This window comes from Poecilia latipinna, unplaced genomic scaffold (genome assembly GCF_001443285.1).
Source record: "Poecilia latipinna isolate Pla-1442-1.1 unplaced genomic scaffold, P_latipinna-1.0 Scaffold1227, whole genome shotgun sequence".
In the NCBI taxonomy this organism is placed as follows: domain Eukaryota; kingdom Metazoa; phylum Chordata; class Actinopteri; order Cyprinodontiformes; family Poeciliidae; genus Poecilia; species Poecilia latipinna.
In genome coordinates, this window is record NW_015113843.1 from 164,938 (window position 1) to 187,202 (window position 22,265).

General features: G+C 38.3%; 2 protein-coding genes across 2 annotated transcripts in view; both read right to left on the reverse strand.

The window, feature by feature from the left end:
- lrrk1 (leucine-rich repeat kinase 1) overlaps positions 1 to 11,922 on the reverse strand; it is a 64,725-nt gene extending 52,803 nt beyond the window's left edge. Inside the window, exons 1-3 of the mRNA XM_015054068.1 lie at positions 11,735 to 11,922; positions 6,859 to 6,985; positions 1,880 to 2,067 (exon numbers count right to left, since the gene is read on the reverse strand). Of these exons, the coding sequence (XP_014909554.1) occupies positions 1,880 to 2,067; positions 6,859 to 6,928 (258 nt within the window). The 5' untranslated portion in view covers positions 6,929 to 6,985; positions 11,735 to 11,922. The remainder of the gene's footprint in view (positions 1 to 1,879; positions 2,068 to 6,858; positions 6,986 to 11,734) is intronic.
- Positions 11,923 to 12,569: 647 nt separating this feature from the next.
- On the reverse strand, positions 12,570 to 22,069 carry aldh1a3 (aldehyde dehydrogenase 1 family, member A3; the record flags this gene model as incomplete). The annotated part of the gene is made up of 11 exons (XM_015054067.1): positions 12,570 to 12,972; positions 13,058 to 13,132; positions 14,863 to 15,020; positions 15,321 to 15,485; positions 15,912 to 16,096; positions 16,813 to 16,915; positions 17,959 to 18,072; positions 18,173 to 18,193; positions 19,710 to 19,838; positions 21,103 to 21,164; positions 21,940 to 22,069. Coding segments are annotated over 11 exons (1,212 nt in total), but the record flags the coding sequence as incomplete, so codon positions are not given.
- Positions 22,070 to 22,265: the final 196 nt, after the last annotated feature.

The window sequence follows — 22,265 nt, forward strand, 5'->3', positions numbered from 1 at the left end:
GTGTGCAGACATCTTCTCTGTGTTCAGTGACTCGAGTTGGTTGAGGCTACCGTTGGATAGGTGCTAATATACCTTTGACACCTTTGCCAGCTAGCTAGCTTTTTTACCTCTCTTGTGAATAAGCGCAAATTTATCGCCAGCTAGCTAGACGACAGTCATTGTCGCCACAAGTTCACTTCTGTTGTAAACGCATATGAGGACAGGCACATTCTCTGTCAAAAACACATTTAACCCTGGCACTATGTGGGTTAAGGCTGTACAGGGCCATGCGTAGTGTGAAAAACACAAAGCTGCTGCCACGACCCACAAACAGACCGCAGAAATTTCACAGCTTTTTCTTCCTTGATTGTAATGGAGCAGGATGCAACAACCATCCTCAATATTTATAGTTTTTATTTATGCATTTTGTTGCATTTATCATGTGTATTGTCGCCACAGGCTAACTTCTGTTGACAACCCACATGAGCTCAGGCACATTCTCTGCAAAAAACACTTTCAACCTTAGCACTGTGTGGGTTAAGGCTATAGAGGGCCATGCGCAGTGTGAAAAACACAAAGCTGTTGTCAAGAGTTACAAACAGACTGTTTTTTTCTATGCTTCATTGTAATACAGCAGGCTCCTTCTGCTGTCTTACCGTCTCAAATTTCATTCAAAGTGACACTAAAGGATTTTTGCTGAAACCTGCAGATACCATGAAGAAATACCTCATATGTTTACTGCATGTTTTCCCCTTTCTCTGCCCACTTTCTGTCTGGTGATTGTCAATAAAGGCCACCTGTACTGAAACAATTTTAAAAATTCTGCATAAAATTCTGCATTTCCAATGTAGTGTTGCTGCACAGTGCACTTATGTCATCCAATATCACAGGCTGACAGCAGTTTGCCAAAAATATTGGAAACAAAAAGAGCCACATAAACAGTACATTTCATGCTAATTTGGTGGCTTTAGGAAAAACAGTGTTAGATTAGCATCTGTAGACAGATTCACACATGGATTCTGAAGCTGTTTCATCTAGTCAGACACACCGCTTCCTACAGGAATACAGCTCCAACAACGGAAATACTCCTATTCCCTCCTTACAGGTCATAGGTTTGTGAGTTACCTTTCATTTATAGATCATGTTGTGTTTGCTTCCTGCCAACAACTGAGCTTGCAGTGTCAGCCTCAACTACCAAAATAACAGATATTAGCATTTCCACTGTAACAGAGACAGCTCTTTACACCAACACCATTACACCACCTGCTGCCAAGAAGCCCTGCACTTCCTCGTTCTCTGCTCCGCACGCTGGCTGCATGCTCTAGATTTAAAACCAGAGTCATTGTGAAGTGATTATGTTGAAGTTTTTATATTCACTATTTGTCTTTGTTAGAACTTCTAACTTGCTTGTCAGATATTTGATTTTCTCAGTCACAAGTAAGGAAGAAAAGCTCACTTGTGTGAGAGCTTCCTGCTCTCTGTTGGGCTCACCGTGGAAGGTGTTAGGAGCACCATAAGCTAGGGCTCTTAGACATTTTCCATTAAAGGGCAAACCTGTCAAAAACTTCCATTTTTTCTGAGTACATTTATGCCTGCAGTCACGACCAACTCTACCTCCCCTTTCATCTTTTAGATCTGATAGGCTTGAAATGATCAGATACATCTAAAAAGCAAAAAATTGGGAAATCAATATTCTTTCCCATCGTTTCCAGATTTGTTATTACCTGTGAAAAGAGAAATAAAACAAAAAAAGAAACAATCCCCAAGACATGGAACAATAAATTTGTTTGAGCACACCATGCCATCAATGCTATTTAGATTATAGAAGAGTCAGGACTTCCCAGTAAACAACAACCATGTTTTATATGAAGCCCTCCACACCCTCATGGTAATGACTCACTCCGTCAGGATGGATCCCCCCGGAACACTCCACACAACAGGCCTGCTGAATCAGCTCCCTGGCAGTCTCCTCATCCCCGCCTTCATATGCTGCCTTGATGTTCTCCAGGGTTGAAGGAGGAGCCATCCTGGAGTTGGGACCAGTGGCCTCCACCAGAGAAGCCTTGGTTTCCATTTCCTCCGCCCTGCCTGCAAAGAAAAAGTGAAACAAAGAGGATTTAAAAACTAGATCAAATAATCTATAAACCTGGAACTGTATGATGTTGGTCTTACACATTAAAGTATTGTTCACATTCAGAACTAAAAGAAATTAAACAATACAATGCATAATCTCAAAAAGGCTTCATGGCATTTTCTGGAAGGCACAGAACTCTTCCTCTGCTGATGTGGCTGTGAGATGATGAAGGTCTCTTGTCTGACTGATCTCCAGACTTCAGCTCAGAACAGGTTTACTGGAATGTGTAAAGAGGATTAGGATCACCAAAAACAATGTTCACTCGGAAATCCTTTTCAGTCTAAAGGTTTTTACCAAATGATTTCCAAAGTAAAGCCACTGTGTTTGGGACAACAAAGGAGGTTGGAGTTCACTCTGAGTCAATTCGCCGTTGGGTTGTTGGGCACTTCACCAGCTTTGCCTACTAATGGTGCCAAGAGAGAGAAACCATTAGAATAGCACCCTCACTTCTATCAGATTACCCCAGGGCAGCCTTGGCTATAATGTGCCTCACCACCATCAGTATGTGAATGTGTATATGAATTAGTGAATGACTGAATGAGAGTAAAACGCTTTGAAGTCCTCAGACTTGATTAGACACTACACAAATGCCATTTACCATCTTACATAACCGTGATTGAAACAAAATGTTTTTTTCTCCCCAAACATTTTACAGAGAAGAGTTTGTTTTTTTTCAAAGGTTTTTGATGTTAACTTCAATTCAATTCAGTTTATTTATATAGAGCCAATTCACACCAAAGGTTGGAATTTTTATATTTTTATTTATATATTCAAATGTCTCAAAGTCTTAGATAAGGAACAGGGATTTCTTTGTTTCAATAGGAAACTTCTCATCGAAACGGACATAAATCACGTTCACTTCTGGGATATCCATATGCTCCCACTAGCTCAGGAAGTGAAGATTAGCTTTCATAACTACACAGATGACACACAGCTCTAAAGTACAATGTCACCAGGTGACTCCAAACCATCCAATCACTGAACGGATGCTAAGAATAGATATATGTGTAGATGTGTCATAACTTTCTCCAGCTGAAAAGAAACAAAACTCAAGTCATCGGTGCACAGCTTCAGATATTACATCTAGAAACTATACAGCTAGAAATATAATGCTTGCAATCAGATACAAACCCTGGGTGTGGTGATGGACTTTAACCTGAACCTTCAGAGACAGTTACAAAGTCAGCCCCCTGTCAACTGAAGAACATTTCCATTATTAAAGGACTAATGTCCCAGCAAAATCTATAGAAACTCATCCATGTGTTTATCTTTAGTCGCATTGATTATTGTAACAGTGTCTTCATAGGTCTGCCTAAAAAAGGCAGAGCTATTTTTCCAGAATGCTGGATCCAGAACGCTGCAAAACAGTTGAACACTGAGTTACTTTGAATCAAGATTAAAACCCCAGCTATTTAGAGATGCTTTTGAACCATAACAAATGAAACATTGGCCAACTTATTTGATGTGTATCGATGATTTTGATGTTGGCACTTATCAAAATCTAAAGCTTGTTACTGGATTTCTCAATTGTTGACTGTATGGTGTTTTTTTGTGACTTTGTATTTTTGTTTTTATTATATAATGCACTTTCAACTGCCTTATTGCTGAAATGTGCTATAGAAATAAACTTGACTGAATGATCAAGGCACATAAAAAAAACATTTCAATCACACACACATTCCAATCAATTGTTACTGCTTGCGATGGACTGGTGACCAGGGTGACCCCGCCTCTCACCCGCTGACTACTGGACATAGGCACAAGCAGCCCTGGCGACCCCGTAGGGATATTTGAATAATTACTGAATTACTTGCACTTTTTCTCTTTTGAGAATCACACAGATAAAATGTTTTGATAAAATGTTAGAAACTGAGTTGAAAAATTGAACTTGGAAACTGTTTTAAGACTTGGAACAATAAAATAAACTACAACGACTTAGGATTAAGTTGCCACAGCTCATTCTATCATCTGTTTTGATAACTGGCTGTTTGAGAACAGAAGAGGAGGGCCATTTGTAGAAGAATGTGATGCATGAGCCTGACACCCCCAACAAATACAATGTTATTGGTGAAATAAAGACAAGGAAGATGCAGCACTTTGCCTTGTAGTTCACCTTCTTCAACATTAGATTGCGGAAATGAAACAAAGTTTGTACAAATAAGTTTCCCGAGTGTGTTGGAAGTCCTTAAAGCACATCTGTATGTTCTTTTATTCCTATTGGCTCTATTTGAGCAAGTGGATCAAATTTAACAACAGTGGCTCTTAAATGAATAATACAGAAAGATGTGAAGTCAAACTGCTGTGCTGATGCTATTTGAGAAATCCTGAGGGAGTGAAACCATTTGACTCACATTAGAGGCTCACACTTCCAATATGGCATCTCCAATATGACTCTTCTCTTCATGGGAAAGCTGGAAGAGAAACTGATGCTAAAGAATAAAATGTTCCCCTCCCCCCACTCCACTCAACTTCTCTGATCAACCCACTAATGCTAATAGATCTGTGGGAGTGTATCACTTGACAACACAACATTGATGGTAAAATGGTGTCTGTATGTGAGAACTCCACCACAGATTTACTCTGTGAACAAAAGAAAATAAATACAAAGGTTATGGTGGACCAGATGCATCCAAACTTTCATAAGCGACTCAGAACCAGTAAACAACGCAACCCACTCAACAGGCTCCAGGGTCATACAACCTACACACACAGATGAGGTCATATTGTGTATGTTGTTTTAGTGGACAGTGCAGCGATTACTTGAGCACAATCCGACTGTCTTAACTTAGTAGATATCTACAATAGCCATTTTGATAGAAAATATACCTTTGGACAACATTCATAGTATCTGGAATCTGCCCTAGGATTTGCAGTTAACGTGGTAACCATCTATGATACCGATCATCTCTATTTCCTGGATATTTGAACAAACAAAGCACAAAAATAATGCCGATATCAAAAGAGTGTGCAATGTTGGAAGATGAGACGAGAAGATGGGAGCTTTGTTTCAATATTTTTCAGAAACACAGTGTGGGGCAACTTAAACCATGGCTGAAATGCAGAAGACTCAAAGTGAGTAGAAAGAAGGCAGTGTTGGTTGAAAGAGTTTTTTTTTTTCAGGGGGTTACAGACAGTGTGCGGTAGCTAGAACTTCCTAGCAATAAGTTATCTAGGCCTGCCTTGCCTAGTTCCTGCTTGGCAATTGGTGTAGGTAAAAATATTGATTCATCAATGCAAAAAAACAAACCTAAATCAGCCGATCACAAACAAAATCAGCTGTTCAGACACACAGACGTTTCCCCCAAAACAAACTAAGCAAAAACACCATTAAACAGCTCATGCACTAGTCCATACAAGAATTGCGTCTCTGAAATAGAATCCTCAGTAATCTTTGTTTGTTGTTGCAATTTTTATTCGCCGTTGAGTTGATTTAACTTGTACTACTCGTTCACTACACAGGCTTGCTGCTCTTGTTTTTTTGAAACAAAAATGGCCACAGTGTCCTGTTCCAAATATGGTAGTTCGACATCATTTGTGATCAGTGCCATCAAATTGTTGCCCTCAGGTATCCTGCAACCTGTTGGTATACAGCTAGAAGAAACTTAGTTGTTATATGACAGGTCAGAGAAGAATAGAAAGGGCTACAAAGGCCTGAACATACTCTGTAAGAACTGAGAAGTTTGTTCTTTAATTCAAGGTGGCAAGAGCAAAAAATAATTATTTCTGGTTGACTCATTTCATAATGAGAAGAATTCAGGTGCAGAACTGATTGAAAGTTCTCATAGGTTAGATTTCTTTGCAGGCATAGCAGAGAAAAGAAGATTCTCCGTCCATGCAGAATATAAAGCTGAGGAAAGTCAAAGTAACATGTTGTCTTTCTCCATTAGCTATAGCTCCATTTATTCTCCTTTAAACAGCAAATTAAAGAGGATTGATAAAAATCAGCACTGTGATCATTCACCTTTTGGCTCCATTTAGAAGCTTCCTGCATCAGTTTGTATTTTATGATAGAAATTGTCTTGTAGATACTTAAAGCATGCTAGAATTTTGATGTAGGTATCGTAAAATTGGTTGCTCATCCTTAAGTGTTTTATTTATTATATTCTTGTATTCTATTTTTCTTTATTTTCCAAGACACTATAATAATTTTGTCATCTTTGTGTGTTTGTTTTTTTAATGGGACTGCAGATGGAAATTAGCATTTCGCTAAATTGTATGTTCCTTAATATGCATTGTCCCATTCTAGTAAAATAAACTCAAATTTAAACTTTTCCAATTAAAATCAGATTTACGTCCTGATTACACAACCAATGGATTTGTCCTGATCACCTGGTGCACCAAGGTTAGAATGAACACAGTGTAAATGTCAAAAATTACTATAATGCACATTTTAATAATTGCTTACAGAGTTGTAACTTATATGCAAATACTTCAAATGGCGTGAGCTCTGATCAGTTAGAACCAGCCGGTTCTGTCAGAGCTCAGTGAGCGCAGTTTAGGCCATAAAACAGGCACTCTGCAACAGTTCAGGATTCTCACTCTGATGGTTTCACTTCTGTTTATGCTAAATTTAAGCAGCTCTACAGTCACTCCACATACAGACACGTTTCAGTTTAGAGGTGCTTGTTTTCTCGATGTCCCTCATTAATATGGTGCCACAGTATTAAAACTAGGTCTATGGTTTTCATCCTGCAGCCAAGTGTAAGAACTTTGTGAAAGTAATGAAAAGATGGAAAATGACTCACTATTTCTTTGCTCCATGTTGCTGGGAGGTCCTCCAGTTTCTCTGGAAACGCCAACAGACCAATAGGACATTCCTACTGGAGTCAGTGGTAAAGTTAACCACAATCAGAGCTCAGGTCCTTCAGAGACCTGCATGAAGAAAGCAGCATTAAGAGACAGACTGATGCAGAGCAAAAGACAACAGATGTCAAGAGAAAGAGGGTTAGGCCAAACCCTATTTCCATCATGGGAGATGAAGTGGAGGTTGTTGAGGAATATAATATAATATTAGTGTTTATCTGAAGAACTGACTGGACTGGAGACTCAATAATGAAGCCGTCTACAAGAAAGGACAGAACAGACTGTGCTACTTGAGAAAGTTAAGGTCTTTCAAGGTTTGCAGCAAGATGCTGCAGATCTTCTATCAGTCTGTTGTTGAGAGTTTCATCTCTTCTGTTGTCATCTGTTGGAGCAGCAGCATCAGAACCAGAGACATAAAAAGGCTCAACAACCTAATAGAGAAGTTCTGTTCTGGTTTTGTTCTGGGGACGACTTTGTAGATGATGATACAAAGAAGGATTTTACATAAAAATCAACATGTATATATGGACAACCCTGACCATCTTCTACATGAGACTGTCTTAGAAAAAATTAATGTCTTCAGTCAGAGGCTTCTTCAGATTTGCTGTAATACTGACAGCTACAGGTGATGCTTCCTGTCAACAGCCATCAGCCTCTAAAGTGACTCTTTGAAGAAACTAAGTTACAACAACATCTAATTTCCCTTTGTGATTAATATAGATTTTTGAATTTAATTTAATTGCATGAGGGAGGAGTACCTGGACAAAAGTACTTTACAAAGACAACCTGACATTGAGGACAATTTCATATCAAAATTTATGAAACACGTTTTCATTGTTGAAAGTGAAGTGTTACATGAATGTGGAGATGAGCTCAACTGTCTTTTGTCTTAAAATAAACAATCTTTATATTTTTTTATTTATTTTAAGTACTTGATTGTTCCTGACATGCAACAGTCAACAGGAACAAACTTTAGCGCAACCAGCTTCTGCTTTAGGGTGCAAACAGTTGCTTTGAAAAAAAAAAAAATTACTTTTCACATTTTGTTATGTTGCAACCACAACCATGTGTGTATATTCTTAGTATTTCATCTCATAGCCCAAAACAAAGTAGTGCATAACCGCTATGTGGCTGACAGAGGATATATGGTTTTAAATTTTGTTTTAATTAGTATCTAAAAGCTGTAGCGTGTATTTGGATCGAGCCTTTCTGAATCAGAACATTGCAGAACAACATTTCATTGCAGTTACACCTGATAGTCTCTGGGGTAAGACTCTACCAGTTGCTCATAGTATGAGTCTTTAGACCAGACTTCAACTGAAGTTCTGATCTGTAAAACATTTATTTATAATCAGAAAAACATAGCAAGCAATTTAAGTTCAGTAATTATGAATAACGTTCAAACTGTATAATAATGGGCTGAGAGTGTTTGGTAATTGTGTAGTAACCCAGCTGCAGGGTGGTAACCATTCTGATAGATAAAGCTTGGGAGCAGAATAGTGACACAGCAAACACAGTGGTTGATCTACATCAAACTGACTGAAAAACAGAAGAATGTGGCCTAGTTAAAGCCAAAATTGCAATCTGACTGAAATAATTGGTTTGATCTTAAGACAGCTGTATAGAAACGGATACCAGCAGACTTCAATGAACTGAAGCAAATGTGTGAATGGTGGTCAGCTTGGAGAACAGCTATAAACTAATTCTTACCAGGATGTGACAGACTTTTAAAGCCAATTGACAGCTTCAAAATATTTCTGCTACAGGTTCTACAAAGATCCTCATCAAAAAGTGTACAGAGGACCCCCATCTATTCATAGATCAGGATCTGCAGATTTAACAATAAAAATATTTTTATGTGAAATGTCACTTCAAATTATTTGCCAAAACTGTACCTAGTCGCAGATATTTTTTTGTAGCAGATATAAAAATATTCAAAACAAATGCAGCTTGGGAAGCTGCATTTGCAGTTCAACCTGACATGCTACTGGCTGTTTTTTGCAACGAAGCCCTATTGGTTGATTAGTTGTACTGCCAAGAGCAGAAATAAGGAAGACTGTAGATTCACAGTCTGTCAGCTTCTGTAGTAGTGATTAAGCGTTTTTATGCATATTGAGTGTTTTGAACTCTTAAAATCGGTGGCTATCAAAGCATTTCCTCTGTAATTCCACTCAATTCTTATCTCCCTTGTGTGCTCTGTCTGGGATTTCTCCAGCTGAATTCCAACTGGACCAATGAGCAAACAGAAGAAGTTATGAATGACGACATCGATTTTCTGGGCTGTTTAAGAGCATAAGAAGCAACAGGCAAACTGTTGTGGCCGTACTTCCCACTGGGCTGTTTACTGTACACACAATTTCCAGTAAGCTTCATTGAGCTGGTGCATTATTTAGGTCATGGCTAAATGTTAGCGATTGGGTAAAATCAGATCCAATAGTTCAAAACTTCAACAGAGTCTACGCCTTCAGAAAGCAAAAGTGAGCAGCATTATTAACAACACTAAGAGCCTCCTGTTGGCTCTGATTGGTTGTTTCTGACCAGGAGCTATTTCTGCAGGTAGCAGTAGGAACGCTGAGAGAAGAAAAAGGTCAATTTTTTCACAGAATGTCTCGTATACAAACCGGATTCCAAAAAAGTTGGGACACTAAACAAATTGTGAATAAAAAACTGAATGCAATGATGTGGAGGTGCCAACATCTAATATTTTATTCACAATAGAACACAAATCACAGATCAAAAGTTTAAACTGAGAAAATGTATCATTTTAAGGGAAAAATGTGTTGTTTCAAAATTTCATAACATCAACAAATTCCAAAAAAAGTTGGGACAAGGCCATTTTTACCACTGAGTGGCATCTCCCCTTCTTACCACACTCAACAGACATCTGGGGACAGAGGAGACCAGTTTCTCAAGTTTAGAAATAGGAATGCTCTCCCATTCATGTCTAATACAGGCCTCTAACTGTTCAATTGTCTTGGGCCTTCTTTGTCACACCTTCCTCTTTATAATGCGCCAAATGTTCTCTCTAGGTGAAAGATCTGGACTGCAGGCTGGCCATTTCAGTACCTGGATCCTTCTCCTACGTAGCCATGATGTTGTCTGGGATTGTGGTCCCAGACAACATCATGGCAGAATGTGGTCTGGGATTATCTTCTTGAAAAATGCAGGGTCTTCCCTGAAAGAGATGACGTCTAGATGGGAGCATATGTTGTTCTAGAATCTGAACATAGTTCTCTGCAATAATGCTGCCTTTCCAGACATGCAAGCTGCCCATGCCACAAGCACTCATGCAACCCCATACCATCAGTGATGCAGGCTTCTGAACGGAGCGTTGATAACAACTTGGGTTATCCTTGTCCTCTCTGGCGTCCCAGTGTTCCATAAAGAACTTCAAATCGTGACTCATCTGACCACAGAACAGTCCTCCATTTTGCCTCACTCCATTTTAAATGACTCCTGGCCCAGTGCAAACGGCTGAGCTTGTGGAGCTTGCTTAGAAATGGCTTCCTCTTTGCACTGTAGAGTTTCAGCTGGCAGCGGCGGATGGCACGGTGGATTGTGTTCACTGACAATGCTTTCTGCAAGTATTCCTGAGCCCATGCTGTTATTTCCTTGACAGTGGCATTCCTGTTTGAGGTGCAGTGACGTTTAAGGGCCCGGAGATCACGAGCATCCAGTAGAGTTTTACGGCCTTGACCCTTACGCACAGCGATTTGTTCCAGATTCTCTGAATCTTTTGATTATGTTATGATGATAACTTAAAAGTCTTTGCTATTTTACTCTGGGTAACACCATTTTGGTATTGCTGCACTATCTTTCTGCGCAACAATGGTGGAATTGATGATCCTCTTCCCATGTTGGCTTCAGAGAGACACTGACACTCTAAGAAGCTCTTTTTATGCCCAATCATGTTGTCAATTGACCTAATTAGTGTTAATTGGTCTTCCAGCTGTTTGTTATATGTTCAATTTCCTTTTTCCAGCCACTTATTGCTACTTGTCCCAACTTTTTTGGGATTTGTAGACACTGTGAACTTTTGAATCAACATATTTTTCATTTAAAATTTTACATTTACTCAGATTAACCTTTTGATCTGCCATCTATGTTCTATTACGAATAAAATATTGACATTTGCCATCTCCACATCATTGCATTCAGTTTTTATTTACAATTTGTTTAGTGTCCAACTTTTTTGGAATCCGGTTTGTACAATTCTGTCACGACATAGTGACAGGTTTAACAAATGTGTAAAGAACATATTTTTTTTAAATAAAAGTTTGTACTGCAGCTTTAAAAATGTTTCAATGGGAAGATATTGTCAGTAGACTACTATGTTACAGCTCACTCATGTATGCTCCACCTGACCCGGACTATGGGGTTAATTGTACCATTTCGCTCTGTATTGAGACCAGACTATAACTATTTAATAGCAGAGTCACGTAAATACTTTGCATCACATTTCACTTTACGTATTTACAGGAGGGGGTGTCTGTCTGACGCGATTTAGCGTCCGCGTTGATGCGCAAATTAACTGCGACACTTTACCAGCTCTACAAACGGTTACTACGCCATCTTATCAAGTTAGTTGTCTCGAATGCTGAAAGGAAATCTGAATTACTAAGTTTCTGGGTCAGTAATTCCGGAGGTTTGGATTTGTTATTTGTTTCTATTTTGTATAAATCTTTAAGTGTTTCCATGACGCGTCAACTAAATCCAGCTTCAGAATCTGGAACTCTCGGCGGTGAACCAGCAGCCACCTCTTCTGGGCTGTCGTCCCAGACCACAGCGAATTTCCTCAGTCAAAAACACCCGGCTTACCTCCAGGCTGACATGTCCAGCTTTCCTCCCGACAGGACAGCATTATTCCCGCAGTGTTGCGCCGCGTCAGACAGTAACCTGGACCTTTCCTGCCCCGGTTCTAAACTTCCAGTCCACTTCCTAAATCTCAGATCCGAACTCTCCAACCCGGACACACGCCGCTGTTACACATGCGTACGGAGGAGCAGTTGGGCTTCAAAACAGCATGTAGTTCCGCTATTCATTCCTAAAATAACACCACGCCCACAGCTACAAACAGCAGACCAGGAGACTTCTTCAAAAAGAGACATAATAATAAACCAGCACTTTTAATCAATAAATGTCGTGTTAAATAAATAAATAAACCCTATTTCATTGTTTACAGTGATTTTCACAATAAATTTTAGTGAGTTATAACAAATAATGAATTATTTTATCCTGGTCAGTTAACATTGAAACACAGCTTATTTCATTAACAACTGAAATCAGCTGTGACTGCTGGATAATTAACCATTTCTTCCTGGCATTTATACACAGCACACAAGAAAGAGGGAGGCCACTGAGTAACTGGTCTCAGAAATCTAAATTACACACTATTACACTCAACACATAATTTTTTGTTAAATTATCTTAGTGAATGCCAACTGTTTTCTTGCAGGAGGAAACACCTACCACCTGCCGGGCCACTGTGTGTCCCTGTGCAGATGCTTCATATGGGCGCAGTGCTGTTACGTTTACTCATTTTCAGAGTAACTTCACTCTCACATTAGCATCTCCCCAGCAAAGCATGGTGGTGGCAGCATGCTGCAGTCATGTAGAACATTGATCCACAACAGTAAAAAAAATCTGAAAAACCTTCAGGAAATTCAGGAGATAAACATAATATCACCTGTGCACACTTTATTTAATCTTCAGCTTTAAAATTCTTACTGTGAATAAATCGTTTTTGTCATTGTCTACAAACATGTTAATATGTTAATAAAATTATACAAATAAAGATGTGAAAAATGCTAAAAGAGATTAATGCTTTCTGAAGGCATATAATTTCTAACCCAAATATTTTCTTTTAGCGTTCACAACCTGGAAATTACAACAATCTAAATCAAAAATTCTGATGCTCTATAGTTTTAAAACTGGATGACATAAGGATCAGGACAGTTCAGGGTGGCATGGACCTTCCCAGCTCCGCTCACATGGAATCATTCATCTTGAAGGTTACAGTTTTTACCTCAGAGTACTCTGCAAGGGCATATTCCCCTCTGGAGAGATCAGACAGACCAGAGAAAGAAGTTCAGGCGGCGTAGGACAAAGGAAGTAAAATAATTAAATCCTGACGCTTCTTACAGCTCTCTTCCATTTCCTGACATCTTGTATCCTCCAAATGGAGTCTGGACATGCATGGCGTTATAGCAGTTTATCCTTGAGAAAGACAGAGAAGGATAAGCCTCAATGATTTTTTCTAAATTATTATTATTATTATTATTTCAATATTTCTTTGTGTTACACAATATCTGCAACAGACCAGAGAACTGAAATTGATAGAATGGAAAATAAAAGCAGAAATAAATATATGGCTCAATAAATAAAACACACCAATTAATTTCAAAAAGGATACCTCACTATTTTAAGTTCATTGAACTTCAAATTTTTCATTTAAGTTCCAACTATATATTTAAGCACATACTGTACTATGAATTTACTGTTTAAAAACAAAATTCACATTTTTTCTTTTTCTTATTGACCCTTTGCACGTGATGTCAAAATCTTCAGATGTTTGACTCAAAACAGGCATCACTTCCTGTAAAGCTTATCAAAAATTATACAGTTACTAACCTAACAATGCTTTTAGTAATGGATTTGACCATAGAAATGGTCACATGGTGTTGTGTGGTCAGCTGAACAAACAGACAAGGATGCAAACTAAACTTATTTTATCCTAAACCTTTTAACAAGGAAAGAATATGGAGATGGATAGCAGCTGTCAATACTAAGGAATAGCTGAAAGGCAGTCCTCTGTGTATTCGTGGATTTGCAGAAAATACTTTACAAGGTAAGACTAATGTTTACTGAAACAAGTTCTTTCACATCATCCACACGAAAAGTACAATTAGTAAGATGCAACCAAATGTTGCATTATGGAGAAGGTATGCAACAAACCATTAGCAACCATGGACAAAATGCCCCATCATCATGTAGCCTACAACGTACGAAAAACGTACGCATCTAGACTTTTGTATGCAGTGTAACAGGAAACATATAACTACATAGTGGCATAAATCATGTGAATTTAGGCAAAGTCAGCAATTTGATGAAATCAACAAAGAAGAAGGTATTGGTGGTTTCTAAGTTAGATGTTTCCAACTTTTGTAAATACCACCGTTTATGAGACCCAACTAGGTGTGCTACTATCACAGACAAATTCATTCAATCTGAACTAGTAGAAGCCATGGCTATACTGGCAAAGTCAACATGGGAAATCAATCTCAGAGACTCCTTTCAGTACTCCCTTTGCTCACTTCTGACATCTGACATGGCGCCTCACGTGATAGGTGACAGAGTTGCAAAGATTCAATAGTCTCTTTAATTTCCCCTTTACTTTTTTTTCAGAAGTAATTTTACTACCATGTGGTATTTTTTAAAATTTTCTGTCCCCTATTTTTACTTCACCAAAATCATTTCTCTTATTATGCAAATTAGGAGAGGCGGCGTCTTCACTCTTTAACTTCTGTATAATATTTGGTTCATATTACAAATCTACAAGCCACCGGCCATAACAAATAGCGACCTATAATCAGTTCATCAGTGAGCTGAAGGTTAGCAACTTTATTTAAAAACAAACAAACAAAAAAACATTGTAACTCCTGACATAATTATTTTTCATATGGGTGATGTGATAGAACATGTGTTTCAGTTTGCAGCACTCATTGAAGCAGATATTGATCGTCTGGTTTTTCATAACTTGGTGAAGTTTCCTCCAGAACTGAAAAAGACTCCTGGATAGGTGTTAAAACATCTTCAGGGAAAACCGAGTGAATGTCTAACTGCCTTCAATGAAGTCTTTTGAGTTTTTTGCTCAAAATGTGCTTCAGTTAATGCACAGGAATTCAGAAGTTTGTAATTGTCCACTGAATAGAAGAAAGGAAGGTTACCAGACAGTTCCAGTCTCCAGGGCTCCAGACACAGACAGAGCTCTGTCCATACTTGTTGTGAACACAGCAGACACCAAGCCATACTGAGAGTTGTTGGCCCTCTCTATGACTTCCTGTTTGCTCTTAAAGCTGAATATACAGAGCACAGGCCCAAAGATCTGAAATCACAAATATATAAAAGAAGCTTTATAAATGAAGAGAAAAAAAAATGGCATTGTACAATGCTAAATTCTTTATAAAGTCGACATTTTGACAATTAATTTTTCGGGTACCACTAGCCCTGGGATGGTTGATACTCTGTCACTCAAATGTTTGTGTCTTAGGTAGTTTGGCTTGTTTCACCGCAAAATATCAGATAGTCAGCCTGTTTTTCTCTTCTGGGTGTTTTATTACAAAGTGTCTCATGTGGCTTTTCTTTTTCACACTTTCATCCATAACACAGTGCATAGTGCTGCAACCTCTTCCTTGGCGATCCTCATGCTGTCTTTGACCTCGGAGAAGATGGTGGGATGAATAAAGAGACTTTTTTCTCCCACAGCTCCTCCACCGTATTCCAGCTTGGCACCTTCTTTTTTCCCACTTTCTATCAGGCCAATTATTTTTTCAAACTGTTGTTGGTCAATCTAGTAGTAATAGAGAAGGTAAACAAACAATGAATGAATAAAAATGTTTACTTTGGATTTGCAAGTGATTCTACAAAATTCCTGATTCAATTATATACATATATTTAACAATATAAAAATAAATATGTAGGACTGACCAGGTGGAGAGTTTAAAAGATGAACAGAAAGGTAGAAATGAATGATTGAATGAATGAATGAATGAATGAACGAAAGGATGGATGGATGGATGGATGGATGGATGGATGGATGGATGGATGGATGGATGGATGGATGGATGGATGGATGGATGGATGGATGGATGGATGGATTCTCATTCAATCTTAGTTATTACATGGTGAAAGTCAGTCATGTATTTTACAGTGCCAATTCATAAATGTGCTTTCATGATTTTTTAAATTATATTTTTAAATTCGGAAGCTCTGACACCTGTGGCCCATGTGTTGTCTGGGGGTCCAGTGGGTCTCCTATGACAATCTTCTTGGCATTTTCTATGCTTCGGCGCACAAACTCCTCATAAATCCTGTCCTGCACAAAGACACGTGATGCAGCTGTGCAGCACTGGCCTTGGTTGTAAAAAGCTCCTTTTTGAATTTCCTCCACAGCCATCTGCACTGCACGCACACGCATGTACACACACACACACACACACACACACACACACACACACACACACACACACACAGACAGAAATAAATGCAAATTTAAGAAGAAATGGCACCATCTCTAGGTCAGAGTTCAGTTGTTCAGTTATCTGCATGGTTCTACAAAAACAAAAACTCTTCCACAAATCACAATATGTTCATCTCAGAGCTACCTGGCAGTTATTTCATAAAGTCTAAGACCCCTCTGCTAATTTGAAGTCAAAGACAAAGGTTTAAATCAGACAAAGATGTCCTCAGAAAATACAAGAGTAATTTTAAAATGATTATTTCATTTCAAAAGAAAAAAAGATAAAAATCATCTTGGCTATTTGTGAAAAAAGTAATTACCCATTGAAACTAATAACTTGGTGGCCACAACTTCCAACAAGGAAGGGCCAACGATCTTCAGAAGGTTAGTAATTATGCCAGAAATGATCCCTAATGGTTTAAGTACACACACGCATATACACACACACGCATACACACACACACACACGCACACACACGCACATGCACACACACATGCACATGCACACACACGCACATGCACACACATGCACACACACACACGCACACACATGCACACGCACACACACACGCACATGCACACACACGCACACACACACACGCATGCACACCTTAGGGCATGTCAAGCAGCATAAAAAAGCAAGGATAATTTTACTTACAGTCACAGTCAGCAAACACAATACAAGGGTTCTTCCCTCCCAGCTCCAAAGTGACTCTCTTCAGATTACTTTTGGCTGCAGCCTCTTTGATCAGTTGGCCCACCTGGAAGAAAATGGTAAAACTGCCGTAAGACTGTAAACACATCTGTTGGTAGAAATATGTGAATCCATGAGCAAGAAACAATTTTTATATAATGAAGATAAAAAAAAAGCAATCATTAAATTGCTGTAGAAAGTTTCACATCAACTGATGCAGATCACTACAATGCAAAAGTATTCATACCTCTTGTAGTTTTAAGTAGTTCTTTGGTATTCAGCTGTAAAGTCAAAGTGGTGCATAACTGTATGGATTGGAGGAATATTATAGATGTTTTTAAAAGTGTTTTACTAATAAAACACTTCATAAAGTGTGGTGTGCATACTGTATGTTTCGCCCCCTCCTAGATTTGGAAACAGCTAAACAGTATCCAGTGTAGTCAGTTGTATTCAAAATCTGGTGGTTCATAAGTGGCAAAGAAAACCATAAAAGAAAAGTTGTCTGTCTTCATTTTACTACAAGCCTGGACACAGTGATCATATGAAAGAAGATGCTCTTTCATAGACCAAAACCTATACCATCATGGTGGCCACCGCCACCATGATGGCAGTGGCAGCATCATGTTGTAGGGATGCTTTCCTTTAGCAGAACAAGGAAGCAAGTAAAAGTGCTTGGAAAAATGGATGATACTTAATTGAGGGACAATCGTGGAAGAAATCTGTTAGAGGCAATAAAAGACTGAGGTGGCGGTTCAACTTCCAGAAGGACAACGACCCTAAACATGTTTAGGGTCTAATCCGTGAACTAATATAACTGAAAATCTGTAACAAGTTGAAAATGCATTTTAATAGAGACTGCCCAGGCAAATTCAGCTAATGTGAACTTTTGTGCAGAGTAATTGGCAAAATTTCAAGTCTTTAAATGAGTAAAGCTGGAGGAGACTTGCCCCTAAAAACCTGTAGCTGTGAGCTGTGGGTCTATAAAGTTCAAATACAAGGGAGATTAGTACAAAGGGACATCAATTTTTTTTAACTTTTGATCAGTTCATCAAATTCACAAAAGCGTAATTACTGTGTGCAGCAGAAACGTTTTGTCATGCAGTCACAGACCTCTGTGGAACCGGTGAAGGCCACTTTATCAATGCCTTCATGGCTGGCAATCGCTGCTCCGGCTGTGGATCCAAACCCTGGAATGATGTTCACCACTCCAGGAGGGAAGCCTGCCTGAAATGGACATCCAGAGAGCATGCTAATGTAGGACACAGAACTCACACCCTAGACCAATGAGAGGGAGGCTCATTGGTCTATGGCAGTGGTTCTTAACCTGGGTTCGGCGGAGCCTCTGCTGCGGAGATAAGAGATAAGACACACTTGTGTAAAGTCGTGATGACGCCCCGCTTTGCCATCACTTGCTGCAGAGGATTACGTTACATTGCTTAGCCAATCAGTGCTGCGGAGGAGCACCGAGTGAAGGAGCTCCACTCTCAGCATGGATTTGAACTTGTGTCTTTAATTACTTCAGCAAAACTCACCGTTTTTACTACATTCTGTAGCTTTCGGTGTACTTCTAAATCTGCTCTTTAGTCGCATCTTTTCGGGGTTGATACTGCCTCTAGTGCCGTGGGGGTGGTAACACAACTAATATAATAACATTACTAAATCATAATACCGCAGTCTTTATTATTTATTGTTAATTTTTTCATTATCTTAAGAATGTAGAGCAAATTAAATGATCTAAACAAGACGTTAAAGTGGTTCCAGTTTCTCTCAATGGCCAACCTGTTGAAACTGTGGCAAATTTTAAATACCTTGGGTCGTTCCTGGACAGTCAGTTCAACTTTGCTAAAAAAAACACTGATTATATTTTGAAGAACTGTTCTCAGAGACTCCACTTTTTAAGAAGACTTAGTGATCTTGGGGTGACCCAACTAATGTCTTGAATTTGGGGGAAAAAAATCATATTTTATTTATCACTACAGAAGGGTTCAGTGAATGCGTATATGAAACTGGTGGGTTCGGTACCTCAAAAAAGGTTAAGAACCACTGGGTATGATTCTCTCTTAGGGTGTGAGAGGCCTTGGGTTCAAATCCCAGAAGAGCCTGACTGAGAAGTTTGAAATGAAACTCACCCCCAAATCAACTTTTCTTTTTTTGCTGATAAACTGCCTGATCAAGTTAATTAGGGTTCTATCTTTATTTTCAGTTTAATGCATTTTCACAATATTTCCAGTGAAAGAGACTCGACTTCTAATTAATGCCAACTTTGCATTAAATTATCATAATTTACAAAATCAAAGCAAAGTTGGCACTGTTAATGAACTTTTAATGCAACTTTTAGAGCAACTTTGCATTACAAGTGTCATTATTTACCAAATGACACTTCATTACAACAGTCATAAACATTCATAAAGACTTCTTTATGTTCATGACAGATGTTATGTCATGTTTATGACAGTGTCATGTCAGTCTTATGCACACCCCTTCAAATAAAGTGTTACCCATATTCTGCTTAAGGCCTCAGACAACCTTGGGCCAGGTTTGTTTCTGTCCATGTCTGTATGTAAATGTCTGACCAGAACTATTTGTTAAGAATAAAATATTTTTAAAAAATCTGTTTAAGAAGTCATTCATTTAATATGATCTTGTCTTAATGTTTCAAGCACATCAATAGTTTCAGGTCAAAAATACTTAGGAGTTCCACAGGACTTCTCCAGAAGCAGGGTGAGCTCACCTCACGGTGGCTATGAAAGAAACCTAATAAAGCTGCAGGCATTTTCCATGAGAATCTGGGCACCAGATTCCCTTAAACATTTTTGTTGAAACAAACAAACAATAATATTCTCTCAGTTTTGGAATCAGACCTCTTTGATCAGTGATCCAATGTGCAGCGCAGTAAGTGGGGTCTGCTCTGCTGGTTTGATGACCACAGTGTTTCCACAACTCAGGGCCGGTGCTAACTTCCACATGAGCATCAGCAGAGGGAAGTTCCACTGGTGGAGACCAAAAAACAAACAAAACAAAAAAAAGCCAGTGAGAGAATTTACAGCAGTGAAAATATATAGCAGACATGTCAATGTTCCTCTCTGTGTTTAATGCACTTATGGACATGAAATTCTTATCAGATGCAGATGACTGAAGTGATTCACAGACGCAAAATCATGAATATTAGTTAAATTAATCCATAAATTGAGCCACGCATAAGAAAATGGAACGTGTGTTGAACTCTGAAATACATTTGTTGCTTTGGTTGGTAATGACTTTCTTTTTTAAACCATTTTCTAAATGAATCCATTTGTCATGTTTATTGCTCTGTGGTGATTTTAATTCATTCTTTCACCACCTTCAATGTTCTGTCCTACCCATTCTGATCTTCATTCCATCCAGACTTTTCTAACTGGATGATTGTAAAGTGATCTACTGGACTATCCTAGTAACTGCATTTCATTCTCTGACGGTATGGAGGCCCTTCAACCACAAAGACTTGGAATTCATCACCAAAGTTAAAAACATCAGGTTACCATTGGCGACATGCAAATCTGTAGTATTGTCAGCTAAGATCTTTCAATGAATTATTGAAAATGGCACAAATGATTTTCAATATGTAAATGTTTTGTAAAAACAAAAATAAAAAGTGAATAAAACCAGAATATTTTATTTTTATATAATCTTATATTCAGAAATGTACTGTGTCTAATTTCTCATTCAAACAAACTTCTTGGTTGAATGGAATTAATTTTAAAATTAAATCTGCCAGACTATGAATAACTCAAGACAAAACTGTTTCTTCTGCATTGATAATATCATCCCAAACATGTTCCTAAATTTGGAGGTCTCATAACATAAAATGCTCTATGAATTGTCCTTTTAGAATCTGGGGTTGTTTGGTTTTGGGATTTGTCGCTTTTTGTGTTTTTTCTTTTTTTCTATTAGTTCTGCCTTGTTTCTATTTCCACTTCAGTTTTTCCTTAGTACGTCTAGTTTATGTCTTGTTTTTAGTTATTTGTTGCCTCTGTATTTTATTTACGTTTCTTTAGTTTAGTTATTCTTTTATGCTGGATTCATTTCCTAGTCCCCTGTGAAGTCTATTGTTTTTGATTTCTTTGGTGTACTCTTTTTTATTTTTTTCTTCATTAATTCTACAACTGAACTTTACGTCTCTCAGTTGCCGCAATCGGCTTCACTTTAAAACACACCATGACTCGTTGTTTCTGACCGCCAATGACTATGTTTTGACCTTTTTCTTCAAATACCTACTGGAATAATGGCTCCACAAATACCAATAGGTTCAAGTCTGGTTAAGCACAGAAAAGTTTCATCTGTAAAAAAAAATAAAAAGAAAAAAGTTATTGTCATTTCATGAATACCTCCGGTCTTGTGTTTGACCAAAATCATATTTCACGTAGTGGTTGTGAGGAAAATCAGCATGCTGTGACCTATTGTTCTGTACATATAGAACTCAGATTTTGTCGTCCATACAGTCTCCTAAACCAAGTCAGTGTTACAAATGTTTTAAATATTTGTAGTTCACAAATCTCTACTTATACTACATTTACAGTTTTTCTGTTACCACGGTATTGAGTTTCACAGCCACATACAGCTTTCTAATTTGACTCATTCTTGAATTGGGTTATGTAAAGCGATCATTTAGATTTCTGGCTATTGTGTTAGTTCTCATAAAGCCATTCATCCCATTTGTTTTCCTCAGCTGTGTTGGACTGCATGTCCCATCATCTATAGTGATGGAAGGCTTACTTAGACTATAAAGAATAATTTATTGACTGAAACTTACATTATATTGTGGGTTTCTGTTCATTTTGACCTCTCTAAGCACCCAAATACATCCATACACAGACTGGTAGGGAAAAAGGGGCTAGAGGCCTTGGCCAAGAGGGCACTGACAAGGCAGGGAGGGAAACTGCAATCAAACCCACCGATTTACCAATTACAGGAAGAATATCCTCCCCACTTATCCACTGCTGTCCTGTGTGGGGATTTGTTTGTACATTTGCTGGACAAATTGATATTGTCTTTGTCTTTAAATCTTTGGAACTACAAGCTAACAGCTAGAGGACAGATTCCACACACACTCACCCACAGGCACACTTTTGCCATGAATCTTATCAGCCCAGCCTCCGTAGTAGTGCAACGTTTTGATGCTACCTTCCAGATCAGTGAAGAAAGCTTGGAGAAATGGCTTTCCTGTGTCCAGTGTCTCCAAGGTCTGAGGAATAAAGAAAAGATGCAGTTGCACTTATTACATTTTATTTTATTGTACATTTTTTCTAATTTTACAATATTAGAAAAATATAGTAATTACTGCTTCATAGTGCTTTTTTAATCCCATGTCCTGAAATGGGATTAAATTTGACTGGCAGTGTGGTACTCAGAACTGTCGTATATGTATATATATATATATA